Genomic DNA, 24,420 nt, shown 5'->3' on the forward strand with positions numbered 1-24,420 from the left:
CAGCACACACCACTTAAGTGCATCACACACTAGAGGTATGTGCTGCTTTAGAGACTGCTGCTCTGGTCTTTAATGGTGTTCCTTCACATCTAAATTCAAAACGCACAGAGGAACAAGTGAATAGACATATGGCTAGAACATACATGCTATGTACTGGCTTAAGCGAGCCTTTGCATCCCGCAGCTGCGCCTCACACTGCAACAGCAAACACTTTTCCTTATCTTAGGTATATCCAGATCAACACAGAAAAAGCCCCTCCCCACACTCAGTGCTCTGCCTACACAAAGCTGGCCCAAAAGGTACTCGGTATCAGCAGCCTACCTGCAGGAGACGCTGCGTGAGACTGAGCTAGCAGGAGAGCATTTCAGCAAGAGAAACTCTTTTCCTCTGTGGTTAGTTTGACTAAAGTGGAATGGGTAGCTTTGGCTGGACAACAACAGATTAATCTCCAAATACATTGGCAGCTAGCTGAGAAGCAAAGTGAACGCATACCACCACACCACCACCACCTGGATTTCTACCAGAGACCATCCTGCTACTTTTCTCTGCTTTGAAACAGACGTCTGCCAAGCATGCATGTGCTCACCATGATACTGGAGATGACTTTGTACCACAGCTGTGGTACTGCGATGCCCAGATAATCCAGCCTCAGCAGCGAGGAAGCAGGAAAAAACTGTGACACCACATATTACCAGCTTGCTACTGCTGGCTCTGAGGGCTCAGCCCTACTCATACACAGTCTCATGTGCCTTGTCAACTCTGGTGACCAGTATTTGAATGCCCTTCTTCCTCCTTTTCATCCTATAGTTACAGGTGCTGGAAGCCATTGTTATAAAGACAAAAGACCATACAACCTAACTAAGAGATATTTCTGTAGCCAACCCCTGCTGCTTAGCTTTTTCCTCATTTTTCAATTAATTATGCATTTACTTACTTTTGAAGGAAAATGTAAAAAAAAAAAAATGTTCAGTAGGGAAAAAAACCCAACAATTCAACAGAAATGATTCCTTTCCATTGGAGTGCTAGCAATTAACACTGTGACTGTTGCTCTAAAGAAAGGCCATGTGGACCCTGTACAATTACAAGCTAAATGAAGCTTAGCTATTCCCAGCTGCAGGAGAGCTGTGGGCTCCAGTCTGCTCCCGCAGCAGTTGGGATGCCGGGACCAGATCAACACTGTGGAGGGCTCTTTTCCGCACCCATCCTCCCTTCAAACAGCTATCATATACAAAGATGCAGCTGTCCGGTGTGATAAGCCTGAACTCTCAACAGGGCCAAAGATCAGCTTTTTCCTACACCATGGACTCTCTCATGACAAATCCGGCTTAGACAGACAGACTCTTCCTGTGCAAGACGAAGTTCGGTATTGGTGTCTATTCCCAAAGGCTGTACAGCTGATATTCGGCCAATCTCATTTTGTCTTCCACTTAGATAAGGAGTACAATGGTTGAGCTGATTCAAGAAGTGAAGCAAGGTGATGCAAACAACACAGCAAACACCACAAAGAATTAGAAAGCTCACCAGCATTTACTGAACATGTCTTCCTAAATGAAGATACAAGATACCGAGTCCTTTACTGACAAGGAAGAATATTTGTAAAAGTCTTCTAAAATTTTAATACTGTAGTATTTAGTATGTATATAAGGCATAAAAATTAGTTTAGAAGGGATTAGCTGTTTCAGTACAGTTGTCAGTACTTTCTCTTATTTTACTGATTATTTTATTACCATTGCTGTAGCTATCTCAAAAAATACATTTTGTTCTGACAGAAAAATAAATATTTCACTGTCTTGCAGAAGTTTTGGAGTGGGACATGGGGATTTGTTTGCTTTGCAAAAATCGCATCTCTGAGATAGATCAAAATGAAAGTTAATTTCCAAGTTGTGATCAAGCTGAACTTTAAGTTTAGACTACGTGAACACAACATGCTAACTTCCTGAGGCAGGAAGTGTTTGTTTTAGGAAATATCAGGTTCTGTGCCGTGGGGAAATTTTAAATGTCAGTTTTTAGCTGCAAAACCTTAGAGCTATTCTGAAGAATGTGTTGTGCTGACACTGCTTCCTTTCAACCCAGAGGGCAAAGTACAGGAGATTAGTAGTTATTTCCGCAAGTGACTTGTTCAAACAGTTCTACTGATCATATTTGATTGTGAAAAGCTCAGCATTTACTACAAACACAGTTTATATGAAAAGATTTTGCTACAACAACTAGCTAGTAGATGGAGCAGTGGCCTATCATTAGCAACATTGTATGGTACTGGTATATGGATAATGCTGTGCTGTTTTCTGCAGACCATTTATGAGATATATTCTTAATGCTTTCACACCAGTGAACACAAATGAGGATTTTTTTCAAGTCACTTTTTAGCTTTAGCTTACATCTGTTTATAAGCTATGCATTTACTTCCCTTCTCTGTGCTCAGATGTTTCCTCATGCCTCTGGGTGTCATCAATGGGAAGCTGCTTTTATCCACAAAAGAAGGTATCAGCACCCCTAAGTACAAGAGCTCAGCTGGGACAATGTGGATGTGTCTGATCCCCATCTCAGAAAACATAAGCCAGGTGCTTTTCACTATAGATGCACAACTTACACACTTCAAGTGTCTTCAGTGTGTCTGACTGGTGACATTAAGACTATATTCATTGATTAAATAAGTTCTAAAGTAACAGTGACGCTAAATGCAGTATTTCTGTAGCAGGATAAGGCGATTTTGTAAAAGCTAGCTGTGTTTGTTTTCCTCCACCCACAACTTCCCAAGCACTAGCTACTGACACAGGCTGCCTATAAGCAAACAGGCTGCTGCGCTGCACTAACCAACACTGAATGCAGCGCTGCAGGAATCCACCGACTTCAGCAGTTGTATTCACAAGTTCTTAGGGTGCAAGAGGAGGCGACACTGACTCACCCAAAGCCAAGTCAAGCAGAAGGTGAACTACTACCCAGTGCCAAGCTAACACCCTTGGCTGGTCTGTGCTGGCCCCAGGCAGGACCAGGTAGGGACGCCACCATGCTTCTCCAGTGCGCCCCATACACCCAGCCACACTTGCTTCTACATTCCTTGCCAAAGTTCATTGTGTGTTACAGATATTTCTCTAAAATTATTGTATTCAATCCGAGTTTTGACAGAAGGTGTTCAGTGCATTTGGTACACAATGCTCTGACAGGGTAAGCCTCAGCATTTTTCCTACAGATTTCCTCGTCTTCCACGCACTTCTCCAAAAAGCCGGAGTGTTCTTTTTTACACTACTTTTAAAGTTAATATGTTCCTAATTTTTCTTTGTTAGCACTCAATAGAAGGCATTATAATGAGATAGGAATAGACAAAACTGTAAACGTATAAGAATTTTCTCTTACAACATGCATCAAGATTTTAGTCTTCTATAAGCAAAATAAGCTCCTAAAGAGTATATCCCTTCTCATTCACATATCTTTCTGTTTCACCAGCTGTGTCAAGATACACTGACACCAGAAATCTTGGTCGTGATGCTAACCTTATATAACCAAATCCACTAAATTATTAGTCAAGCCTTAAGGATTACCACTTTAGATAAAACCAACACCACACCTGGAGATCTAAGCCACCCTAATTTCAGTAGGGCAAAGAACATGCATTTATTTCTTTCCTGAAGTGGAAAAAACAAATCACCAATTTCAGTTTTTCAAGACTGAGAAAAACAAGAGCAATGCAGATGCAGGTTAATGCTTACAGATCGCCGCTTCTTTTATGTTGTTATTGGCATCACTGATTCCTTGTTGTATTTCATCCAGCCACAGAAGCGCTGATTCATCTTGGGATTCCTGGAAAAAGGATAGAGAAAAGCCTTGAAAAAATTGAATTTTAACAAAAGTTGTCTGAACATACCGTCAGAACTACAACATACAATCTCCTGTCACGAAGCCCTTGGACACTGAAAAGAATTTGGTTGATTAAAATCAGCAATAAAACATGTCCATATTCTATTTAATGACTTGACTAAACACCTGTTCAAATACAAAGTTCTGAAAATTTTCATGTATAGAAGACACCATCCTGCTAAAGATCAATAAAAATTTTGAGCTAACCTAGAAACATTTTCATTTCCATGAAGTAATCTGAGTGTCAAATAAAATCACACGTTATCAGGCAGCTCTGTGGTAATGCATAAAGACCACAAAGAGGAAGACTTCAGGAAGTTGGCTTTCTTTCAGAATCCCTTATTTGGAAGGGATCCACATGTACACCTGGGTACACATTACTCAGAAAATAGCAACGAATACTGACATAGAAATACAGCTCAGGTTTAGTAATCGTGACTTTGCTCAGGTGGCAAACGTTTCAGGAATTAAGTAGCAGAGCAGGTCTCACTCTTCCTACAGGTTAACAGTGCATGGCATTAAACCCAAGTTAAAATAGAAGGTGAAGGGAAGTGGGCTCAGCATCCCCATTAACGAACCCTTCTCTGGCTGCCCAAATTCACAGGTGAACCAACTCTTCTATTCAGAGAAAACAGAGTTTCAAAATCTAATCCAGTAGGTGGGGGAACAAAATTCATTCTGAAGAGGAAATAGGAGTGCCAGGTCTATAACAGACTAATGATGAGAGAAACTGGAATGTAGTGATGTGATAAAGATCTAGGAGTATATACACACAAATATTACAGTGCAAAAAAAACTCAACACAGAAACTCGCTCAAGCTAAAACAGTACAGACAAAGAACCAGCTTCGCAATGAATCGCCCTGGTTTTGCACCCAAATCTGGGCCAAAAATCCAATAAATTTGTTATCCACAGAAATTGCAGAGAGAAAACAGGGTAAAAAACCCCTCAAGACAGACTCTTCAGTTTGCATCATATACGTAAACAAGGTAGCAGAATATCTAAATAAAATCAAGTAGTGTCAGGCAATCACAGGACAGTGAACACACACCACAAGCTTTTCTAACACGGAAGTTAGAGTTAACACTTGAAAGAGTGAACACTAAATTCTCAAACTACAGCTGACAATCTTGAAAAGAGGATTGAGAAACTGAAAAGAATTCCTTATCTGGTGTCCAGCTTTTAGACACTAACTACAAGAACAGATGCAAATACCGCTCTGGAGCCAAGTACAGCTTATGCTGAGCCTTGCTGCTAGCTTGGAAGGCAGACCAATACTTGGGGCTAGTTTTGTCTGCTGAAGCAAGCCATTGTTATTTGGCATTCAAGGGAGGAAAAAAAAGAAAAAAAAAAAAGGCAGGCAGAGAAAAAGGAAGGGATCAACAAAACAGCAGATGAAAATAGGGGAAAGGTTTTAGAGGCTGCAGGCTGTGGAGGGGTGGGAACTGTCTGAGCAGAGCCAGCAGCCGGATCGAAGGAGCACAGACGGCTAACAGCGCATAGGGAAGTAGAAGGCAAAGCAGAGCACGGTTTTCTTAAGGCATGTTTGTATCCGTGGCTTGCTTTCACCTTTGCATTTGCTAAACCCAGATCACCACACTCATCTCCAAGCCTGGCTTCACCCTTGAGAAGGGGACAGAGTTCACCGACTTGGCATTTTGGGCTGTGGATGAGACCCTTGAGGATTTACTAAACACAGCCTTTGATTTTTCCAGAAAACACCTTTTTACCCCAAATATCTGTAGGTACAAATTCCAGTAGAACCCCCTACATCGGCTTCAGGCTCATGGTAAATTAGGAGTTAAACTGCTGCTGTAAAGCAATTTTATCTCTGTGTTGGGCAGAGGCTGAAACTGAGTCATGTGTGCATATTTGGATACGTCACACCCTCTTGCTGTAGTAGACAAAGAACAAACTAGCTCCTTACCATAAACCTCATGCCTACAGGATGCTTCTGGAGGACAGATCAATCATTCTTTAGTCCCTTACAGAGGGGAAAAAAACCACCCACAAAACACCTCTTGAGATGAACTAGAACAGCGTCATTTTTTTTGGCTAGCTGGATTTCACGTACTACAATGAAGATACTGGTTTTCACTGGGCTCCTCTCTCTTACCTCCAGTCTTTTCACAACAGGTGAGTCCTCCTTTATGTATTTACTCCATATTTTAGTAAATAACATAGTCTTTTTGATAATGTTGGAGCTTTGCCAGCCTTAATTGAGTTGTACATGCATCATTACAGAAAACTATACTCCAGGAAGTCTCACTTAAGGCAGATTTTTATTCTTTCATTTCAGTGACACCTTACCCATCCCCAGTCACTTTCTATGAAGAATTTTATTTACGGGATCTTTCTGTGTTTACTGAAGATGAATCTTCTCTCTAGTATTTCTGTAACAATATGATAATCTTAAACCTGTAGAGTCTTGTTTTTTCTGCTTTAAAACGTTCAACAGAATTACTTCACAGATGGTGCTATTAGAAGGAAATGCTCAGATAACTATTGTGACAAAAATAACCAAAGGAAATGATCAAATAAGGCCATGTTTTCCCTCTCACTAGAATTAAAGTTGTTTTCAAACCAAACTCATTTCCAGAAGCTATTTTACATATACATAATACATATATGCACATGCATGCACATATATGTCTTTAAAAGAGTGACTAAAATTCATTATCTGGATTAACCACCCAGAAAATTACTAAAAGGGATTTCAAAACATTCCACCATAAATCTGGCAGTGAGCACTGACAAAACTGTTTTCCGTATTTAATTCCAGTTTGGAAGGGTAAAAGAAAACCCCACAGGTTTTCATCTGAATTTCAGTTTGCCTCTGGATTCCAGCTTCAGGATTCATGCTCTAAGCTTTAGTCTAAGTCTTTTTGCATTAAAGAAAGCTTAGAAAATTTTTAAATGACAAAGTTAGTTACACAGATTTTAGAAAGTATTTTGAACACATTTGCGCTTCATCTGGAAATCTCTACATTCTCTACTAAAGACTGAGGAAAAGGCATTAATAAAAGTAGCATCATTGGCTTTGCCTGAATGCTAACAGTATTTACTCACTGTAAAGTTTCCTTCTGCATCAAAAGTTTTATTCACCTAGCAATAAATTTGATCTAATATCAGCCCAAGCATTTGTTTTCAATTCTCAATAACTGCGCTTCTTCATGTACGAGAAGCTGAAAAGATCTGTTTTGCTTTAGTCAGAAGCTGAAGAATAACACTAATTTGATATATGACACCAAAAAGTTGAGAGTTATTTCAATTTTGTAATTTGAAAGTTTCAGCCTGTGTTAGGCAAGACAGCACCTTTTGCATCTTTTAGAGTCATGCATTTCATCCATGAAGTGACAAGGATAGAACTTCTGTTTGCTTTGGAAATTTTGATCAAGCCTAGACTAAGGCTGCTGCTTATAAAGTGAATTGCCATTGCCAACATTGCTGCTACAGGGCAAAGCCCTCTACAGGTGATAAACGTTACACCAGTGTCTGATATTTTTTGCAAATGATTACTGAAAACATTCAAAATGCAGAAAGATCAGCTTAACACTAAGTTCATGCTATATTTTCAAGGTTGTGTGTGAGATGACAAATAAAGTGGGAGTACCTTCGATATGAACACCCAAAGCAAAGGAGAATGCCACCAAATCTTTTAAGCATATATTTCTTTTCACATGGAGATGTTTACCTTTCTCCATACTTGAAGGTGAGTTATATTGCTAATCCAGTAGTTTGCCCTTTTTAACAATTAAATTTTTTTAATTTTTTTTTAAGCTTCAGAATTTTCACTGAATGGATCTGCAATTAAAACCGTGTCTCTCATCAAGACTTTCCGTGGAATTTCAGCAAGAGATTATGATTACATCCCCCCTTATGCTATCGAAGGGGAGACAACGACCATCCACATCAGAGAACACAAATGCTCTTCAAAAAAGTCGAATGACTCCACTTTAACGGAAGTGAACAACACCACGCTGAAGTACCTGACCAGTTCTCTGAGCTCCAAGCTAATACCCGCCGTCTACCTCAGTGCTGTTTTATTGGGTGTACCGTCTAATGCCATCATTTTGTGGATGCTGCTCTTCAGGATCCGGTCTGTGTGCACTGCTATCCTCTACACAAACTTGGCAGTTTCAGATCTGCTCTTCTGCATCATGCTGCCCTTCAAAATAGCATACCACATGAACGGGAACAACTGGATTTTTGGGGAAATGATGTGCCGAACTACCACTGCAGTCTTTTACGGCAACATGTACTGCTCCATTCTGCTGCTCATGTGCATCAGTGTAAGCCGGTACGTGGCCATTGTTCACCCCTTCACCTACAAGAGCCTGCCAAAACGTGCCTATGCCATTGCGGTCTGCGCTACGGTGTGGACCATCGTCTTCTTGTACATGCTCCCGCTTTGCATAATGCAGCAAAGCTATTACGTAAAACAGCTGGACATTTATACCTGCCATGATGTGCATAACGCCTGTGAAACGATATCTTCCTTCCAGTTCTACTACTATGTCTCTTTAGCTGTCTTTGGGTTTTTAATACCTCTTGCAACTATTGTTTTCTGCTATGTCTCAATTATACGAACACTCAAGACTCATGAATGGTTCTGGTACGTTAAAGTCAGTCTTTTGATTCTTACCATCTTTGCTATTTGCTTTGTGCCAAGCAATATTATCCTTATTATCCATCACATCAACTACTACTATTACAACACTGATGGGTTGTATTCTTTTTATCTAATTGCTTTATGCCTTAGTAGCTTAAACAGTTGTCTTGATCCTTTTCTTTATTTTCTGATGTCGAAAATTAGAAGCCAATCCAATATTTATCTAACAATGGTTAAAATATCCAGGGAAAAATGAATTCAGTTCTGTATTTATATTATTTGAATTATGATTTTGTATAGTATTAACCCAGGCAGCAACAAAACTCAGGTGCCACAATTAAACTTAAAAAATTAAAAAGTGTTAAAAAACACAATCTCAGTAAAATTTACTTTCTTCTACACACCACACAAGGAACGTCTTCAGAAATACACTTCTCCAGCTCTATAATTTTATCATGCATATTGCAACATCTGGTGTACCCGATTGAGGGAAGTGGCTCTGCACCTCCATTTCCTTCTGAGATGATCACTTTCATGGCCATGGAGAAGAAACCGAAATATCAGTCACTACAGCCTCTGAACACCAGAAGAGGAATGAATATCAGAACAGCACTTTTAGGCCCATTCATGATTTCCAAATACTTCAAATTAGCTCGCAGCCCACAATCACTGCAGGAACAGTGATGTGAAAACAAGTTTTTGGTCGAGTGGAAATGGGGATCAACTAAAAGCACTTTCTACATGCTCAGGAGCTGTCGAGCTTTGCAGAAGTTCCCTGTCATATAGGCAAGAGCAAATACTGCCCTGGATGTTGGGAATAAAGAGCCTGAGTCCCCATAGATTCAAGGGGCAGTAAATCTACAGCCGGAGACACGGAGCCTGACACTTCCAAGGCAGCATCTCCTGTGAGGCTGCTTAACCAGCTTTGCACTAGGGACTTGTTCTTCCACTTTGTCAGCGCCTGCACTCCTCTAGCCCATGAGGATTGCTGGGAGGTAACCCTTATCAGTGTGAATCCAGGCATGTATTATTCTTGCTTGGTAAGCAAAACAGGGAAGCTATTTTGTAGTATTCTCTATTTCCACATCCTTACAGGAAATACCTACACAGTGTTACAAATACTGAAGCTAGTTATGATGGATTGTCCATGTTAATAAAGCAAAGGGTCAGCTTTTATGTTTACAGAAACTCAAAAGCTACGTACGTACTGAGTATAAGTTGCTACAAAATTAGCTCAGTGGTTGGCGCTTGTATTTGTAACTGCAGCATGTAAGACAGCAATGAGAAAAAATGTATTACATCAGTTTGATAATAGTATTGTAAAAAAACTTTACTTAAATAAAATCATTTGCACTGGAAAACGTCTTCAAGGAATTTAAGTTAGTTTTGATCATGCCATTCCCTCAGCATGCACAAGAACAGATTTCAAAGATAACTTTAAAGTAATCCAGATGTTATACAGCTATTGTAAATATAAAAACCATGAAACTAACTCTAAAGCCTGTGTGCCTATCACTCAAAAAATAAAATAACACAGGAACAATTTCAGAGTTTGGCACATCTGTTTAACCTTTCAGGTATGAACAAGCACTCCCTGAACACAGGGTTTCTCTTCACTGGAACCTGAACACACTTGGTTTGAAATGGCCTTGAGAATTGTTAGAAGCTGTGGTTTAAGATTACCAGAATAAATAAATTCCAGGTTTGCATTTTCAATTTCAAGCAAGCAACAAGTAGGTGTGATCTGAGATTAAGACCTGTAACGGGTACTGGGAGATTCGGGTGCAGACTACTTCCCCAAAGCCGCCGTGGCTACAGGGACGTGACAGCAGGCTGGTTAGAACAAGCGAGCAGGTTTGACCCATATGTTTTTCCAGACGCTAGGGAGCACAGGAAGTTCACAGGCAGACCTATCTGATCCTTGTAAATCAAATACTTCCTTTTACTACGCCTCACTCTTAAAACATGCTAAGTACAATTAAAGGCAGATCTGCTTTATAAACAGGGCTCAAAAAGAGTAGGGAATAGACAGACTTTAGACATTGCACTACCTTTTCAATTCAGTTTGTTTTGTTTTTTTTTTAAAGGAAATTTCAATCTAAATCATATCCTTACTAAAGAATGGTGATGTCTGGGCTATTGACCAGCATAGAGATTAAGTCAGATTAATGCATCTGCGAATTTCTTTTAGGAGCACATACAGTACAGTGTCTTGCTCTCCTCCTAAACAGGAACAATGCTCCTGTTTACAGAGGAGATGTTATAAGTTGTTGTCAAAGGACTGCATAAACAAAATACCTCAGGAGAGAAAAGCCAGCGGAAGTCGCTAGGAGCATCACAAGTTCTTGAACAAGAAGATTTCAAAGAGGTTGCATGATCTTTGTTCCAAAACTTGGAGACACCCATTTGTTTCCTATTAGTGCATTCACACGGGGACAGGAGTAGGCACTAGGTTTGTGCCTGGGGATCACGGTGGCAGCCAGCAGGAGTGGGCCAGGACAGGGCTGCTGTCTGCAGGCAGGTGGGCACCTGTAAGATGTCGGTCTCTGCCTTGGGGACATCCTGGCTCGCTACACATGCGCAAAGTATCTGGCATGTTCTGGGCCAGCACTGTGTGGCCACCACCTGCACAGACACCCTTTGCATGCAGATAACAAGCCCGGCCCTTCCAGGACAGGTAAAGTAGTCACAGCATGCACTAACCCCCCCCTAGGCACACACGGCAAGGAAGGATGCTTTTCAGTATCCAGGGCTCAGTGAAACAAGCCCTTTTACCAAGCAAGAAATCCAGATGTACAAACGCCTTTCGAAGCCTCTGACAGTGGATTGTGGAAACACACTGTTTCACAGCAGGTACCACAGGTGAGGTGGAAAGGTAGCTAGCTGGAAGATGTTTCTACAAGCCAAAGTTCAGGGACTTTCTCCAGCTGACCATATTGTTTTAGGAACACGTTATGTGAATTTTAAGCATCTTTTCCAAACACTGGACGTTTTAAGTGCTATGCTGGTAGCTTTAGCTAATCTTGTGTTCAGTCACACCCTGCAAGCTGTTAGGCTCATCTTTGTTTATGCTTCCCTGAGCTGTGATGGTAACCACAGCACTGCTTTTGGGGAAGCAGATAGCAATATCCTGCTGAGACAGATTTAAACTGAAGGCACATACAAGACGGCCAGTATGTTGTTGCATGATAAAGTCATAACAGAAATACGTACACAACTCCACTATTACAACACACCAGACTTCAGCGACTGAGACTCCTCAAAGTACTTCCCAAAGGTTTGCTAAGGAGCACCATGACTCCTTCAGCATGACTATGACTTCCTTCTGGCAAAATCCACAGTTCAATCCTATATTGTAACTGCCTGCCTGACACAGACTAGTAACTAGATCCTTGCAGAAATTCGTCACTTTGTCAGGACTGCTGCTGCCCATGTTTTGTAATAGCTGCAGTAACCTAATAGAATTAAAAATAAGCAAGGTTACATCAGGTCGTTAGTGACACGCATGCAGAATATGGCTTATTATTAATACACTGAGCATTAATCCCTTCTGCCAGTCAGAATAAGTTGTAGTGGAAAAATTATTAGTGCCAGTTTGTTGCCATTGGCTTATTTACCATCCCATTGGCACAGCTAATCCAAACATTGGGGGAACAGGATAGGGACTTGGGTAAGTAAAAAGAATCGGCATTTAGGTTCTGACAAACAGCAACAGTCAAAGGTCTAACCTTGCATTTCTGTGCTTTGGCGTGGTGCAGAACATCCTGATAATGCCTTGCATTCACTGGTCTCACATCTTGCAGCTTGGCTGTAGGCAACAGTAGGGTTTCTAGAGTTTTCTCAGGATTTCCTTGGTCAATTGCTTCGTTAATGTGGCCAATTGCAATGATTCCTATGAAACGGAAAAGTTAAAGATGTAGTTATCAAAGAAATATGCAACCTATCCAATACGAGGTACAAACAAAGCAGTAACATGAAGAACAGAAAAATCAAGTAACAAGAAGCAGAGGCAGCAACAGGAGCTGATTTAAAATTATTTTTGCTCATATATTCATGTGAAGCTATTAAGTTATACAGTTTTCCTTTCTGCCACAGTTATTGATATATTGGAATCTACCTGTTCATAAAAAAATCAAATTTGTCATTGCTGAAAAAGGGAAAACAGACTTCCCTACTTTCAGGGCAGGTGTATCTACATGAAGCTTATGGGAAGTTTGAGTGTCACATCTAAATATGTTCACCTTCATCTTGGCTCACAGTTCTGAAAGACATATTTTCAGGTGATTTCAGACCATAGTACTTCAAACCTTGATTTGGACAACTAGTTATATACTGACCTCCCACAAACAGCATTACATAGTAACTTAACTTCATTTCTTTAAATTTCACCTTAAATAAACCAATCTGATAATGTTGACCTTAAGAAAAATCACTTGATTTTTCAGACCAATGGCACTCAGGACTTCAGTCAGCAAGTAACATGGCCTAGTGTATCTAATAAAACTAACTCATTTTCTTCAGATTGGTCCCAACATTTTAAAAATCAATTTCTTTCCAGCCTCAAACAGTGGTGAAATGCACCACTTGGAGTATTTTCTACCTAAAGCCAGCCTAGAAGGGCTTCCCTATCACCTGTGAGGGATGGCATCCCTGCTGGCGAATCCTCTCTCACCAGGTCTCTCCCAGACCCACCACAGCCTAGCTGGCAGGGTCACAGATCCATGCCCTCATAAGGCTTTGTGAATGAGCATTTTTTCCTGGGGTGCTACCAAAGAGGAACCACGCAGACATACAGGCTTACTTATGGAAACAGGGGCCACCCTTCATCCTCTCCTCTCTGTTCCAAATAGCCATCCCTGGGCAGAGGTCTGTGCCACTGAAACCAAGTGCAGCTATTTCAGTACTAAAGACTGACACTCCTAGTGTTAGACAACCTTTCTTAAGGCCCGTTTCAAGTCCCAGTGACTGCAGAGATTCAGACAAAAAGGTGATGATGTCAGTCAAATGAGCTGCTCAGCATCCCACCCTGCCTGAGGGCATGCTTTGCCAGCAAGCCACGAGGGTCCATGGCAGCCACTTGGCTAGATTTAGGAAGCAATAATCCAGTCAGTTTTAGTATTTCTGTAACATAAACTTTCTCTAACCAGTATAAAACAGCAGCATGCACGATGACACTGATGGCAGTGTGGGAAGGGCACACGCACCATGCATCAGTGCCACCCTGGAAACAGCCTGCGCCCTACAAAAAGGCTCTCAAACTACACTCCAGACTGCTTCCCAAATGGCCAGCAGTCTGAAAGCTGCCCTCTCTTTCCCTGGCTCCAGCAAATCAGGCATAACATAACTTGGTAGCCTCAAATTTTAGTAAAAAAATAAGTAATAAAAATAATAAAAGTCATACTTTTATATCCAGTGGAAAACCTTCATTCTTTAGCATTTTTGAAGCCCAAATGACCAGCTACCACATTTAATATAACAACACCCTTTTAGGGCAATCCATTTACATTAGAAAAATTGGGCATAAGAAGCTACTCTCAGATAGGAAATCAAGTTACCTAAAAGGAGAGCTGGACAAACAACTGCAGTGCATAACTACTTACCAACTCCCTTGTGAAAAACAGGGTCTCAGAAATCATTTAACATTAAAAAAAACAAACAAACAAACCACAAAACACTTTTCCACAGGACACTACCTGTAATTTTTTGCCCTATCCCACAACACGCTCTGCTTACAATTTCCGCAAAATCCCCAAAGCAAGACCATCCGGTGCAAATACGGAAAGCCACTGCCAAGTGGGCAGACCCATGACATTTGTAACACTGCAGAAGGCAGGCACCCTATGATAGCTTTCATCCAGTGAAAACATAACCAGGAATACTTCAAGGATATTTAAAGATCAACAGGTGTTTGAAATTATTTAATGCTCTTCTCTCTTGAAGAGTGTCTGTACAAGGCCATTCAGCACAGAAATTTACGTACTAAGGACTAGACTACCATCTCTGTGGGCGATGTAGAGGAAGAATTACTTACTTTCATTTTCTTCTTGAATTTGCATATTAACCATGTCAATGCAGTTCTGGATATCATTCCAGCTTAAATAATCTTGGCCTTGAGATGAAGCCTCTGACTTAATAGACAATAGTGTATCAGCATAACTATAAGAAGATATAAAATACATAAGTGTATTTCATATACAAGATAAACTGACACAAAGAATTAGTCAGATGTATCATCCATCATTTAGTGCCTAGTATTTTTTTCAGTTAATGAACTTCAGACAAACTTATGTCTTGCCAAAAATTAGAGCAACATGCAAGCTGCCTTGCTGGTTCTATGCATGCATTCCAGGATCTGAAAAGAATGACCCTGTACACTAATTCAGAGCACTTTTCTTGGCAATTCAGGCTTATGGCAGTACATATACTGGACATACACTTTTCTGTATGGCACTACAGATAAGTTTGGGAGAAACTATGGTCAGCTTCTTGCTACACTAATTCAAGGATCAGAAATTCTGCCCTAGCACCAGGTAGCAGCACCTCCTGCTACCTCCATGCAGAGGATGTTGGCCCATGGGCAGATGATGCTCCTCTCCCCACAACTCAAAGTCCTCTAAGCACAGGCTTTGTAGCCTGTGTCAACCCTTCTTAGAAGGATGGCAGATCAAGTTAAGTTGGAAACCTTCACAGCAGTGAAAACTCACGTATATATAAGTTAAATAATTCTCATATTCCTGAATCAAGGATACAACTGCCGTAATATGTCAGATAAAACACCTGTCTTCTATTTCCAGCAGAAGCCTGAGAAATTAATGGTTGCCAGAAAAAAAAATGTTGCAGGGAATCATAATTTCCTGCTCTGATTTGCCCTTCCAGGAACCAGCAGCCTGTATTTAAGGGCTTCCTGACCTCGAGGCTGCGTATCACTAATAGTTGCAAACAATGCTGGGCTCTATCCACAAATCCACTCTAATTTGAAATCTTATATTCTTGAGGAATGAATCCCACCTATTTAACTGTTTTGTGAGATGACAGCTCCTCACATAAATTTTAAACTTGATATTTTGTAGTGTCTAATCTTTTCTTGCTCCAATTCTCATAAGAAAATAAAAACTAAAGTTATAAGAAAAGCTAGCAAATTCCTTCCCCACAACATACACACTTTTGCAGACCTATGTCATATTTCCCCTAAATTTTATCTTCTAAGAAACACATTCTTAACAAGTTCATCTCTTCTGATAGAAAGCCATTGAACACCATCTCCCTCAGTGAACTTTTTCTAGCTCTACTGTATTGCTTCGGGTATTGTGCAATCAAAGCTTCCTGCAATATTCAACATATGGGTAGCAGCACCAATTTACATAATGGCATTCTGTTCCCTCTAACCAAAACACTGGCCTCTTATTCCTACCTGACCACCCTCCTTCCAGCTTTGAGACACTTATAGCAAGGGTCGCTCTCAAATTCGTGTGCCCTGGCAGCCTGGTGAAGATCTTCAGCCACTGCTGTCCCTTTTGCCTAGTAACGCCTTCCAGCAGCACATGAAGGTTTCCACCAACCACAATTCACAGGCAAGAACCAGCCCATGCCCCCACGCTCTCCCCCACCATGCTGGGGGTCAGGTCTCTCACAAATCATAGTGTTGCCTGATATTTTTTGCAGGTACACAGAAAAGCGCAGAGGTCACAGCCATGTGCTGCTACAAGTCAGGCACGTGGCTGTGCAAGCAGCTGGCAGCTGAATGAAGGCTATAATTTAGTGTTGCACATGCGCCACAGCGTTGTACTCAGCTTTTTAGCAAGAAGGGCTGTGCTATATCCTTCAGACCTTTGCAATTCTCAAGCTAAAAAGGGGTCAGTCGTGGTTTAAGGGGCCTCCTGGACCTTAAGGCATTAAACACTACCTCGTTCCAAAGTTCTTCTTTCAGTGTTGCAGAGAGGTTACTGATTAACAGCTTCCAGCTACAGTTGGTTCATGCTTTAGTGTCTGCAAAAATTCTTGCAGATCTTAATGTTTGCTTTCCGAGGTTATTTTCCCTGCACCTCACACGTCCTCTGCCCTGAAACGTCTGATGCTGTGTGATTGCTTATACTTAGATACACAACTAGTTCAGCAATTGTCACATTATCCCTTATTAACTTGTAACACAGATGTTTATCTTCCAATGCTTTCAACTTCATAGCCACAACACAGGACAGCCCACCTAATAAAATGCCTACTTATCCTTTAGCAGAAGTTGCCAAGTCTCATCCAGACAAGACAAAGGAACCTTTACCGTTGAAAGCTTTCTTCTTCCAGATTATTGAAGCCAATGCATGGGTTACTGAGATGATTCTTTATCATTAGGATGTCCTTATTTTCCAAGGCCTGGTTTAGCAACACAACAGCTGACAACATTTCTACTGCAATAGACAGTTCATCATGTGCCAGGTAGTTCTGTAGGACAATAACGTACCGCAGTCAGGAAACTAAATAAGCAGTGTAACGATTTTGAGTTACACAGTCTAGATACTATCAAGGAGATGGACTTGATTTAAAATGCCTGGCAAATTTCCTAGTCACAGGCATATCAGATTAACACAACACCGGTGGTAGCGATTACTGGGTTTGCTACCAGTTTGCTACCAGATATCCCTTCAGCTTTTCCTTCTTTTGCCCCACAGTCCCATCTATTCTTTTTTTACCCTCAAAGCAGGGGATTCCTTTTCTACACAATACATAGAACAGAGTTAGTCCTCATTGAGAGCATGCAACAATTAAAAAACGTCAGTTGGTTTGTTGTAACACAAGAGCTCAGCCAGAGCAAAGTGTGTCAAGGAACAAGTTCTGTGATTCAATATTGCCTATTCAACCAAAACCGTTCATGCAATAGGTAACGCTATGGCAAGGGAATTAAGTCTGATTTAACACAACAACATGCTATGTTTGTGCTCTTCCGTGGTTCGACTGCGAAACATCAGTGAGGAAGTTGTAAGCTTTTCACTCTTACCACAGCATTCTGTTGTTGGAGGTTGAACAGCTCAGTCTGATAGACAGCAGCAGCAAATGAGTGAACAACAGGCAGCTGCGCCTCCGGTTTCATCAGTGCAACCAGTGTTTTACTAGGGTCACAGTTACGAATTGCAGTATTGATATTGTCAACTGCTATAAGTTCTGGAGAACAGCAGGGAAAGAAAATCCTATTAATTTTCGTATGCCATTTGCTCTTTATGCCACGTAGATGACAATTAGGTTATTCCAAAGAATATAATTTGCTGTCATTAAAGAAAAAAACATTTGGGTGAGATTTTTCAAGACACAACTGATGAATGTTGCAAAACCAGTGTCTGTTCAAAGGTATGCAGAAAATAATTTTCTGGACTTTTAGATATTAGAGACTGCTTATTGTACCTATAACCCAAATCATGGAGCTGACCTCATCCTAGCACAGAGAAGAACCTAACATCCCTCTGGGGTTTGCTTGCAGCACATACTGCTGGGTATTGTCAGATCCAGTGCCTCAGTCTTGCTTCACTCCAAACACTCCTTTCCTTCTGCACCATGTTTCCTTCCTCTCCTCCTCCTTTTGGCAGGACTTAACTCAGCTAACTAGAAACAAGCCTGTCCTGAAACACTAATGATGTTTTTATTGTCTGTTTCAGGAGGCCTGGTAGAAATTCGCGAAATATGTTGGGGGGGTTGGGATTTTCAGTAGCTGAGCTGGTGGAAAACCACATGCTACATCTTCTACGGCCTCCTCTGCATGCTACCTGTTGGTTTGTCTAACAGTGTGGGAGAACAGTCCTCACAAGCACTGCCATTTAGAAATGTCAGCTTCTCTACAGCTCAAATTTCACATTAAATTCAAATAAAATAACACTCCTCCACCACTGAGGAGTATGCATGTAAACCCTTTGTAAACAACTTGCTTGTTTTGCTTTTTGCTGAACAGACTTCAGCAGAGGTTTGAACCCAGCAGAAAAGTGCTGAAAAACACTTCCCACTTGGGCAGCTGCAGAAACCTTACAACACCCCTTAGCTTAGTCACAGCCACTGTAATTGCACACCTGGAAGAGCCAACTCTGAAGAAACCCAGGCCAGGACGCACCCAGGAACACGTTGTACAAGGGACCGCTCTGGTCTTGCGCAAAGGGAAACAACCTTGAAGGTTAGAGAGCATGTGGCAGAGTGAAGAATGACAATTACATAAATGTAACTTCCATCAGCAAAATAACCCCTGTCTCCTCCACCTTATCTTATAGCTTTTCTGTATATAATTATCCAGGGAATATTTTCAGTCACCACTAACTTCTCAAATCTGTACAAAACTGCTTGTACAGCAGATACCACCCACAGTTCATGTATGCAGAAACACTCAGATCTTACTGTACAACACATAGACTTTGAAAACCTTTCTAAGTAACCAGGCCCACCTAAATAACCCCATCACCTCTCATTTCAATTGCTCTGAAGCGTGGTCATATGGGGCCACGTTGTTCTTGAGGGTTCTCTCTATTAGCTATTCCTGAGGTTAGAAAAAGGAAAGGCTCTCAAAGCTGTGGCATGCATGCTTTTTCAAAGAAAAGAGCGAAGAGAAAAAGGGCCCACAAATGGACTAGACTAGCTCTGTAGTCAATAACCAAGCTACTGGTTTCTAATTTAGGAACTGAGCATGCAACTTGCAAAACACACTCTACTTTGTTCACATTCCAATAACAAAACCCACTATTTTTAACTTTTCAAACCAAACACAAGAAATAAGTTGCTCTCCAGATTGTTGTTACTGCTTTTCATACATCACATCTTTCCTCCTCATTTCCTTTACCAAGGAGAAACTCTTTCAGAGAAAGTACTGCTCACCATGCCTAACCAATCTAAAATAGGATAATATTTGAGGCAAGTCAAACTTATCTTCGGACTTCAGCGCACCTCACAGTACAGCCTTTAAGTCACATTCCAAAAGCAGACAGCCTGGGTTCAAAGCACTGGAAATAATACCAGAGACAAGACAGCCACTAAGCCATGCCCAGATGTAGCATGAAATGGCAGCAGTTTAACAAAAGCTGAACTTCCTCGCAAAGAAGATTCCAGTCAAAAGCAGCAATACATGCACTGCAAATTTAGATCCCCTTTAACTATATTTTCTATAGTGTGTCTTGTGACCTTCTTGGCAGACTAAGAACAGGTTAGATTTAGATACGTGTGTCTAAAAGTAAGAGTAATTTTCCTCTGTGGTGGGACTGCAAAATATTCTTCCATGTGATCATTAAATTTTAATTCTACAAGGATGGTCATCGCTCCCAAGTGAGGATTAATACTGCGCTGATAAATATTTGTTCAAGCCACCAAGCCATGCATTGTCTTCAGTTTTAGCCAGCGTGTTTACCTGTGCCTCAAGCTATTAAATGAAAAAAAATATACCTCAGATAAGAGTATATCCAATGCAGCACAGATTGATGACTTGGCAATTGTGACGATGAGAAGAACAGTTACCAAAATAAAATGCAATGCATATGGTTTCCATTTGAGAAACCTTGTTTACATGCAAGTAATGGTGTATTCAATTAATCAGCTTAACATAATTAAACGGTGGTGGTAAAAAATGAGTATTAAAACAGTTACTCACTAAGCTTGTGAGCCTCAGCTTCCGCATTGGCAACACTAACTTCTTTCTGTATTTCACTTTTGTCGAGCATATTTGGAACCCCTGCTATCTAACAGATCAGAAAAAAAGATTTAATTATGCTTTTAAGTTTGATGGGAGATAAGGGATAAAACCCCTTGATGGGATGCTAGGATTTGATTGTGCTATCCCCTGTGCATCAAATACAATGTCACAGTAAACACAGCATTAATCTTTCCCTGTGATCTTCATTTTACTTGAAATGATGGATTTTCTCCTTAAATCCCAATTGATTCTTTCATTTGCTGTTAATGATTCAGTATTACATTTTGTTATACTCAAGTTATAGTTAATTTGCAAAGCAAACATAGTATTAGGAGCTGCATGCTATAACTCAAATTTTCTTCTTGGATCTTAGTAACCACTTACAAGAGCATCATTCCTTTTAGAGCAAATGCAGCTACTTTGGTGTCAATTAATACATCAATTATTCTAAAACTTTTATAAAACTGTTCTGTAAGTGATGCTGAAAACAGAGTAAAGGCAATTTCTCTCTGGATTAAATTCAGCTAAAAAAAAAAAAATGCAAACTGATGCATAGTACCTGTTCCATTCAATTACCTGCATTTTCTGTTCTTTAGAATCACACAATTGCAATAGGTACCATGAGGAATTTTGCGGCAGAACTTCAAGTAGGCTCAGAGCAGGACGGTTCAAACCTGCCATCAGTGCCACTTCATCTTGCCGGTCAATAGCCTCATTCATTTGGACTAAAGCTATGTGAACTGAAATGAAAACAATGCTTATGAACAGCAAATACGCTTTTGTGAAAAAAAGTCCATTGCTGTCAGCACCTCACTTTTTGTAAAAGCCAGCTAGGGTGGCAATCGTTATCCAGAAGAGGATTACCTATTTCAAGACCAAAACCTACAAAGGGAGTCTCTGGCTCCAAGCCAGCGCGAGTGGGAGCAGTTCAACCACAGCTAACTGGAAGATTATGAATGAATTTTGGGTCTATATAGAAGAGGGGGTCAAAATTTACAGTATTCTGCACACAAAAGAAACTCAAACATAAGGAAACAGAGCAGGCAATAAATGATTTGATTCTGAACTGAGGAACCCTTACAGCAAAAACCACGAACACAGACATTAGCCCCACAAAAGATTAGTAGAGAAGGAGTAGCAAGAAAAAAAACGTTGTAGACAAACATTAGCTATTTTTGTATAAGTTTTCACGGAAATATTTGTTTTGTTCAGCTGGAATCTGGGACATCACATCTTATGTAGACACTGCAATAAGGATCCAGAATGGCTTACTGTTTATCTTATTGATATTGCCTTGAATCTCAGCTTGTGTCAGCAGCTCCTCGTAGACATCTCTCTCTTCTTCAGAGATTGTGCCATTCTAGGAAAACAAAATTATTGCTAGTACACACAAAAACTTTACAGAGAGAAAAACTGTTAGTGGGAGTCATTAAAACTTCATCAGCTGAAATACTTGCTGGATGTATTTGTAAAGGAATTTGTTGACCACATGAACTAAAGATATTAGTACTTTGTGGCAACTGCCTGAGTGATATTTAAAGCATTTTCTGCTTCCTGTAGAATAGTCATGTAAATATACCATAGCATTTTTCAACTACGAAAAGCATTATCTGTCATGTAAAAAACAAAGCAAATAAGTTCACATTAAAGATCTGTGGCTGCTTATACTTAATACTCAAAAAAGGTATCACTCTTTTTGCAACTTTTTAAACAGAAAATTTGTTTTTTCTAAAGCAGTTGATAGAGGAAACCCAATATTTATTCTTTTTTATTCTTTTCCGTTATTTTATCCTTTGGTCAAAGTTAAGCTACATCATACTCATAGTAATCACATTCTTATAAAATTGGCTGTCAGCTTGTTGCATTACCATTATTTATCTTATGTATCTTAAAAGTGTTTTTCTTCCTAATTGCACTAATTTTTAAAATGAATTTAAGTTAATTTTTAAAACAGTAATACTGCAGCATGAAAAACAACATGAAGGAACACGTACATTAGGAGTGCTAGTAAAATACCACTACCTTAAGTCTTGCATTTGATTCTTTTCTCCGTTTAGCTTCAAAGAGTTCATTCTGATAGTCCTGTGCAAGTTCCTCATCCACGTTTAGCAACATTGCATTTGGGTTCCTCAGAGTTGCAATGGTTTGCTCAGCTATTCCCTTCTCAATAGCTTCGTTAATTGCTATTACTGCCGCATGCACTAAAATTAAAAGCACAATCCTAAATTTCAGGAAGCAAAACATATTCAAAACTGTCACTGTTTCTTCTGATTTAATTGAAATGAGTGTTTGATATATGTAGAACAATTAAAATGCTCCCTTTCAAATATCCCCCTCCTAACGTTTCCCCTAGACTGCAGCAACAAAAGCCCTCAATGTTTGCTTGAAAGTGGCACATTGCTGTCTCTTCCATGTTCGCCTTTCTCCCACCTGGGGCTTACTATTTTACTGACAGAAAATAAAGCATGAGTTGCATTTTGTTGTTCAAGTCCTATGTCATTTAGAAGCAATTATATGCAGGAACTGAAAGAATTTTTGGTAGTTTTTCTCTTAAAGCTGCTTTTGTGTCCATGAAGATAGGAGACACATGAAAGTATTGTCTAAACTAACTGTATCTGGAAGATGCAACACAAGAATACGGAAATTCAAACTCCATGAAACCTGTCCCCCAGAAACCATAGTTAAGACTCCCCAAGCAGGGTGCAGCCCTGCACACCACATCTAAGCCTGCCTGGGATGAAATGGCTCCTTTCCGAACTGAGGATCTCCATGAGCAGCTGGGGAACCACAGAGCCAGTGATGTAATGGTCCTTACTTCTGTCATCTGCAAAGCCACAGGACAGCAAACTTCAAAGCGGGGGAGAAGAACACCAAAAGAGCCTTGCAGCATTCCCAAAATGTTATTGCACAGGAAAAGGGTGAAAAGCACCATAGGACTACAGTAATTGACCAGCTGAAGCGTTAAACCTTTCCTTTGAGAAAATAAGAAAACTTCGACTACTAAACAAATGCTTGACTTTAAGAGTCAGAAATGCTCTTCTTTTTCCACTCAGCAAATTTACATGAATAGACAAAATCAAAACCACTTGCAGCTGAATTAGGTATAAAGTAATGGCTAACACCCATCCCAGGTATTCCCTGCACACATTTGGCCCCAAGATCAGTCTAGATGAAGGACTTTCACTAGAGCTACAGTTTATCTGGACCTTCATGCCACAGAGACCCCAATGATTGTCTGGTGGCATATTCATCTCAAAGGTTTTACAGATATTACTATGTAAAATGTGATTCCGCATAAAAGTTTATCTAGATCTTACGCCAAAGGAGGAACACAGCACCTCCCCATTTATCACCATAGCAGCTTGTCTAGGATCTGCTTTCATGCCACCAGTGAAATGTGTGAGGCAAGACACAAATGCCATCTTTCCTTATTCTGTCAGTATTTACTTGCTGCATGGCGTTGCTAAACTGGAGAAAAGCATTCAGTAAAAAGCCCTTTTTTGGATTAACTGAGGGTCTATGTGTCTGAGTTTAGAGCCTTCGTTTTCTTTCAGTATATGAAGGAAATGAAAGATGGTTGTCAACGGTTAGGAAATTTGAGTTTTTAGAAAAACAAAGGGATATACAAAATAGGAAAGTGGAATAGAAGAGCTGGCAAAACGTGGGCAAATAGAGCATGAAGTGTCACTATACGTTCTCAGAGAGGGAAGTTACTGAAACAACTTGTTTAGCCATTGATGAATAATCCATTGCTAGCATTAAATTCATGCTAGAAAGTTGTTCTGAAATGGTTTCACTCTAGCTTCAGCACAGCATCAGATGGGAAACACAGGCAGCTGGCATGGTGGAGGAGAAGCAAGCAGAGAGGAACACTGGTTCTTTTGACATTGAACTTTATGAACTGGGGAAGTTCAGATTGGACATTAGGAAAAAGTTCTTCACAGACAGGATGTTCAGTCACTGGAACAAGCTCCCCAGGGAAGTGGTCACAGCATCAAGCCTGTCAGTTCAAGGAGCATCTGGACGACACTCTTAGTCCTATGGTTTAGTTTTAGGTCACCCTGTGAGGAGCAGGGGAGTAGGACTCAGTGATCCTTATGGGTCCCTTCTAACTTGACATTCTACAATCCTATGAAGATCCAGATCAACGTGAGTGGCCTAAGAAAAGACTGCCATTCTTAGACACACATACCACCCCCACATCCTCATATAACAAAATACATAGGAAGGATGTAATCTCTTCCACAGTTGTGGAAGAGGCCTCACTGACATAAGCAGAGCTAGCAAAAAAAGTAGTTAAAACATA

At 40.4% G+C, this 24,420-nt stretch overlaps 2 protein-coding genes across 7 annotated transcripts in view; one reads left to right on the forward strand and one right to left on the reverse strand.

Annotated features, from left to right (window-relative positions):
- The window catches only part of IQGAP2 (IQ motif containing GTPase activating protein 2), a 128,840-nt gene that overhangs the window by 27,135 nt on the left and 77,285 nt on the right, over positions 1 to 24,420 (reverse strand). The window contains exons 8-16 of one of the 6 annotated variants that reach the window (XM_074569698.1): positions 22,137 to 22,315; positions 21,387 to 21,474; positions 20,691 to 20,854; positions 20,073 to 20,160; positions 17,457 to 17,620; positions 16,743 to 16,903; positions 14,499 to 14,623; positions 12,196 to 12,359; positions 3,708 to 3,798 (exon numbers count right to left, since the gene is read on the reverse strand). In XM_074569698.1, the coding sequence (XP_074425799.1) occupies positions 3,708 to 3,798; positions 12,196 to 12,359; positions 14,499 to 14,623; positions 16,743 to 16,903; positions 17,457 to 17,620; positions 20,073 to 20,160; positions 20,691 to 20,854; positions 21,387 to 21,474; positions 22,137 to 22,315 (1,224 nt within the window). Of the gene's footprint in view, positions 1 to 3,707; positions 3,799 to 12,195; positions 12,360 to 14,498; positions 14,624 to 16,742; positions 16,904 to 17,456; positions 17,621 to 20,072; positions 20,161 to 20,690; positions 20,855 to 21,386; positions 21,475 to 22,133; positions 22,316 to 24,420 lie in introns of all 6 variants that reach the window. The other 5 variants (XM_074569697.1, XM_074569700.1, XM_074569699.1 and 2 more) reach the window with 5 other exon arrangements.
- Positions 5,248 to 9,985, forward strand: F2RL2 (coagulation factor II thrombin receptor like 2). The gene is made up of 2 exons (XM_074569703.1): positions 5,248 to 5,991; positions 7,636 to 9,985. The coding sequence occupies exons 1-2, from the start codon at positions 5,934 to 5,936 to the stop codon at positions 8,721 to 8,723; spliced, it is 1,146 nt and encodes a 381-aa protein (XP_074425804.1). The 5' UTR covers positions 5,248 to 5,933; the 3' UTR covers positions 8,724 to 9,985.

Source organism: Larus michahellis, chromosome Z, assembly GCF_964199755.1.
Source record: "Larus michahellis chromosome Z, bLarMic1.1, whole genome shotgun sequence".
In the NCBI taxonomy this organism is placed as follows: domain Eukaryota; kingdom Metazoa; phylum Chordata; class Aves; order Charadriiformes; family Laridae; genus Larus; species Larus michahellis.